We start from the raw sequence: 4,876 nt of genomic DNA, 5'->3' as shown, positions 1-4,876 counted from the left end.
CCACGATTGCGCCTTTGGAGTCCACGTCGACGCCGGTCGGCCGCTGCAGTTGTCCCGGCGAGCGGCCGCGGACGCCAAAGCGCATCTTGAACTGGCCGTCGTTGGAGAAGATCTGCGCAGAGAAGCGTTTGGTGTTAGGAGGAGGAGGAGGAGGAGAGGAAGGACGACGGTGAGCGAGGGCAACCTGGATACACTGATTGTTGCTGTCGGCCACCACCACTCGGCCATTGGCAGATGCCGAAATGCCTTGCAGGTTGGTGAACTCGCCTCGCTCGCGGCCGCGACATCCTGAACCAGGCCCAAAAATGCCAGCTCAATATTCACGCGTCATCGGGACACATCAAATGACAGTTTTCTTGTCTCATGGAAACGTTTGTCATCATTTGTTCCCGCAGTGTTGCCGCTTTTTCTCCAATTGGAACTTTCACCCCGGAATGTTCCGACTCATTCAAACTTTTTCACATACAAGACACTCTTTGTAAAAAGTTGTTTTTTTTTTTGTTTTTTTTTTTAATGTGTGTGTAAGGTTATCATTTGTATCCTTTTGAAAGGAAAGCGTTATTGTTGTGCAGAAATTAGGTTATTTTCCCACAAAAACTTGTTGTTGCAATTCTTTCTCATGCTATTGAAAAGGTTGCGACTTTTTCACATTGTCGGGCGATGCGACGACACACGCTACCCCGAGTGCAGGCGCCCGGGTGCCTGACCGACTCTGTAGATGAGCTCGTCGTCGATGGGGTTCTCCTTCTTCTTGGCGGCGGCGTGCATGCTGGAGGGCCGCCTGACCGCTTTCTGGCGGACGTGCCCGCCGGCGCCGCCGGGCGACTTGAGGCGGCGTTTGACGTCGTCGGGCGAAGGCGGCACGTCGCAGGGCTTGAGGGCGCGCAGGCGGAAGGGGCTGCCGCGCAGGGGCTGGCCGTACAGGCTGAGCGCCAAGGCGTACTCGCCTTCGTTGCGCAATGTGTAGCCCACCTCGTAGGTGCCGTTCTTATTGTCCGTCACCTCCGCGTCGGCGGTGCGGCTGCCGTCCGCCGCCGACGTGATCTCGGCTTCCAATAGCGCGTTTCCTGTCCTCACCAGCTCGCCATCCTGGGGAGAGGCAAGCGATTATTTTATTTCGGGGGGCAGTACTGTGTCAAGTACTTCCAACGGAGACAATCATGAACCCATTCAAGTTGCGAATGAGGCTTTTCAAACTTGGGTTAGGATTTCGGAGTCGATTTTAAAACTAGAGTTAGGGTTTGGAAGCCGAGTTTCAAACTAGGGTTCGGGTTTCAAGGGAGGGTGAGGCATGCGCAGAGCGAGGCATTTGTGACTGTTTCAAGGAGATTGTGGCAAGGCTTGCAATGATGCCAAATCGATCCGCTTACTTTGTCTTTGGTGGTGACGGTGATGGCGTGGCGCTGGCCAGTGGTGGCGAGGCGTAGACCCTCCCCCGCGGCCACCGAGGTGTGCGCCACGGCGGGCGTGGTCAGCAGAACGCCGAGATTCTGGATGGACCGGCGCAGGCCTTCGGTTTCCACCTGAAGGCCAAAAGATTCTGCGGGAAATGGCGCTCCTCGGAACGCCGAGCGCCGACTTTGGCCGGCCTGCTCGGGCACCTACCTGCCAGTCCAGGTGCGCGTTCTGATGAGGTCTCTCCGGGAAGTCGTGTCTCGCCAGCGCCGTCATGCGCTCGCTCATTTGCTTCTGGACCAGTAGAACCTGAACGCACAACCGACGTCGATTTGGGGAATCGGTCTTCATGTTATTCCAAAAGGATCCACTAAAACTCGGGACCAGGGGAACTGCTTTCAGAAACACCGACCGAGGAGTTATTTATGGAACGTGGGTTGATGCGCACTGTCGATGCTTGATGATCCTCTGTTTGAACTCAACGCAACGTGATGGATAAAGCACGATAAAAAACGACCACAGCTGAAAACAAAGTGCCGCACGCAGAGAAATACCAACTCGAGGCCACCCGGGACCCAATATTGGCACGGCAAGATGAAACCTTGGGAAACAAATGAAAGGAGAAGAGGAGCGGCCCCAAAATTGAACCCTGGGGAACTCCGTGCGACTACCGTGGCTGAAACGCAGCGTTCTGTCTGGGCAATAGGACCGAAACCCCTCCGGGGCCTTGCGCCTAATGCCCATTCGATGCTCTAAGTGGGCAATTGGGATACCGCAGTCCAGCCTATCAACTGCCGTGAGACACACCTCGTCCGTGGACTCGATTGCTATGAGAATCTCAGTGAGGACCAATCTCCGATCATCGAGTGCCTTGCTGCCATCTTGGGGCATCTGTGCCCACTTGCGGCGGCGGTACTGACCTCGGCGGCGCTCCCGTGGACCAGCGCTTGCTCGGTGAAGTCGCAGCCGCTCTGAATGTGATCCCTGCCTTGGAGGAGGTCTGCCAGCTGGGCCTGGAGAACCTGCTGCTTGGCGCCGCAGATGTTCTCCAGGTCGGCCACTAGCGTCGCCTTGCGTTGCTCCAAGGCTCGCTCCAGTTCCTGGAAGGCGCCGCTTATCTCCGCCACCGCTTGCTTCTTGCGCTCGCTCAGCTGGCGGGAGATGTCGCTCACCAGCTCCATGGCCGCCGTGAGCTGGGGCACCCTGCCGGGGGCGCCGCAGTCGATGAAGAAATCAGTTAGCGGTGGCGGCCCAATGTACGTTGAAAGTCCTTCAAAAGATATGTTAGCATTGAGCTCGCAGATTGCGGACGCCTTTTGTTTACGAGTCGGAGAACTTCTGGGGCACGTGTCAAGAGCTTGAAGTCGGATTTGGTCAAAGCCGATGTCAGTCACCTGCCGCGGATGGCGTCCAGCTGGGTCCTGAGCGCCGCCTTGTGCTGCTCCACGACGTCACGCAACGGCACCGTGTCGTGCTTGCGATGCTCGCCTTCCGTGCACTGCAGACACATGGCCGTCTCGCACGAATCGCAGTAGAACTCCATCACCTGGCGGCGGGTGGGGGGTGGGGTGCAAAACTTCACGGTGACCCCGGATGCTCACTGGCAGAAGCGCCGAGCGACATTTACAATGTGAAATGTAGTATTTGCTCGTGAAATTTATCACCAATTTGCGAGTAATCGCTTAGCCGAAAAGTGGCTATGGGCGGCGCAATACAAAGTACGCCAAATTGAAAGGATCATAAAGCATCAACACCGTGCTAAGATACATTTTAGCACCGCTAGATATCAAATTCCCATTGCAGATGTCAATGGAATCTGCTCAGGGGCTTCGCCGTGATGGCGCACGTGGCATTTCAAATTCTTCCAGGGAGCTGTCCTCCGATTGGCCGGTCCACCCACCTCCCCCTCGTGGTTGGGGCAGCCGAGCGGTTTCCCCGCCGCCACGCCGATCGACTCCAGGACGCCGCGGGCCTCGGGTCTCCAACACTCGGCTTCTCCTTGCAGGACCTTCACGCAAACCAAGCGTTTTTGCCTTACTTCCACTTTTGAGGGAGTCGGGAGAACAGTGCCTCATTAGTCCATCTTCTAACTTGGTCCAAACGAATCGCTCAGAAGTGTCGTACTCGATGGTAAAATGGGTGCCCTCCTTCCCCCGAAATAAAGCCCGTTGTTGAACAACAAACCTCCATCAGGTTGGTGATGAAGAAGTTGTTCTGCAGCGCGCAGACGCCTTTCTCCGGCAGGATGGACGTCTGCCGACACACCGGGCACGACAGCGTCAGAGACTCGGCCGGAATGTAGTTCTGCAGGCAGCTGGACGGACGCGCAGACGGACAGGCGGACAGGGAGCTTGCTGAGTATCGGCAGAAAGCATCCCGACTCCCAATCGCACCCGGGGACAATCTCGTCAAGTCCGGAACCGTGTCAAAAAATCAGACGCCATCACGTGGTCCTGAGGAACGGGCACATTGGAACTTGCAAATGAAAGAGGCGTTACCTTTCGCAGAAGGTGTGCAGGCAGGGCAACACTTTGGGGTTGCGGTAGTGATCCAGACAGATGCTGCACACCAAAAACTGCTTGTCGATTTGACGCACCACCGGACTGGCCGTCCCGCCAGACTCCCTCTCGGCCATGGCTGACGCGCGCGGCCGCGAGCGGCGGCCGGCCGGCACCCCTCAAAACCTGAAACAAACGAGAAGAAAGGTCCAGCCGCGCCGCCGAGAAAAGAGACTACTGTAATTCCTCGATTGGGGAGAAAAAGTCTCCATTGTTCCCGACGGGCTAATTCCCCAACAAGGAGCTCAGCGGGCAGGCCAAAAATGTTCAAAAGGCAAACAAAGCCCAACACTTTTTCAGTCAAAGAAAATCAAGCAAATGGGTCAAAAACTGCCCCCCCCCAAAAAAAAAATCAAGTCAACGACAGTTACAAAAATTTTTCTAAATCAAGAACCAAGTAAAGAACAAGTACAAGCACAAGTCAAGAACCGAAAAAGAACGGCTTTACAAAAAGAAGCCAAGAACAAGGCAGCCCTCAAGTGAAGACGTCAGTTTAAAAAGTAAGTCAAGTACAAGCCCCAAAAAGCAAAAGAAAAAAATGCCCCCCCCCAAAAAAAAAATCAAGTCAACGACAGAAGAAAAAAAAAATCATAGAACTAAATAAAGAACGAGACCAAGTACAAGTCAAGAACCAAAAACGGCTTTACAAAAAGAAGCCAATAAAAAGGCAAGACCGAAGTGACGAATCAGTTTAAAAAGTCAGTCAAGTACAAGCCCCAAAAAGAAAAAGAAAAAGAAATTACACTGAGATCATCTGCAACCCCCCCCCCCCCAAAAAAAAAGTCAGGAAGTGGTCCGAAAGTAGTCAACACCAGTCAAAATCCGAGTCATCATCACAATGTAGCCACGTTGGTCTAAATTTAGTTGCGGGCGACCGGGGTGCTCGCTCAAATAGGTTTGCTTTGGGGGGGGGGGGGGGCGGC

At 54.6% G+C, this 4,876-nt stretch overlaps 1 protein-coding gene across 15 annotated transcripts in view; it reads right to left on the bottom strand.

The window, feature by feature from the left end:
• The window catches only part of LOC109516935 (tripartite motif-containing protein 3-like), a 14,856-nt gene that overhangs the window by 5,014 nt on the left and 4,966 nt on the right, over positions 1–4,876 (bottom strand). For 9 of the 15 annotated variants that reach the window (XM_019871772.1, XM_019871788.1, XM_019871795.1 and 6 more), the window contains exons 2-9: positions 3,894–4,079; positions 3,580–3,648; positions 3,296–3,403; positions 2,790–2,941; positions 2,316–2,598; positions 1,606–1,704; positions 1,371–1,523; positions 814–1,089 (exon numbers count right to left, since the gene is read on the bottom strand). In XM_019871772.1, the coding sequence (XP_019727331.1) occupies positions 814–1,089; positions 1,371–1,523; positions 1,606–1,704; positions 2,316–2,598; positions 2,790–2,941; positions 3,296–3,403; positions 3,580–3,648; positions 3,894–4,079 (1,326 nt within the window). Of the gene's footprint in view, positions 1–781; positions 1,090–1,370; positions 1,524–1,605; positions 1,705–2,315; positions 2,599–2,789; positions 2,942–3,295; positions 3,404–3,579; positions 3,800–3,893; positions 4,080–4,876 lie in introns of all 15 variants that reach the window. The other 6 variants (XM_019871812.1, XM_019871804.1, XM_019871826.1 and 3 more) reach the window with 3 other exon arrangements.

The sequence above is a fragment of the Hippocampus comes genome, unplaced genomic scaffold (assembly GCF_001891065.2).
Source record: "Hippocampus comes isolate QL1 unplaced genomic scaffold, H_comes_QL1_v1.1 scaffold33, whole genome shotgun sequence".
Lineage (NCBI taxonomy): Eukaryota > Metazoa > Chordata > Actinopteri > Syngnathiformes > Syngnathidae > Hippocampus > Hippocampus comes.
Note: the sequence above shows the minus strand (reverse complement) of the source record. Positions and strands in the feature narration are given on the sequence as shown.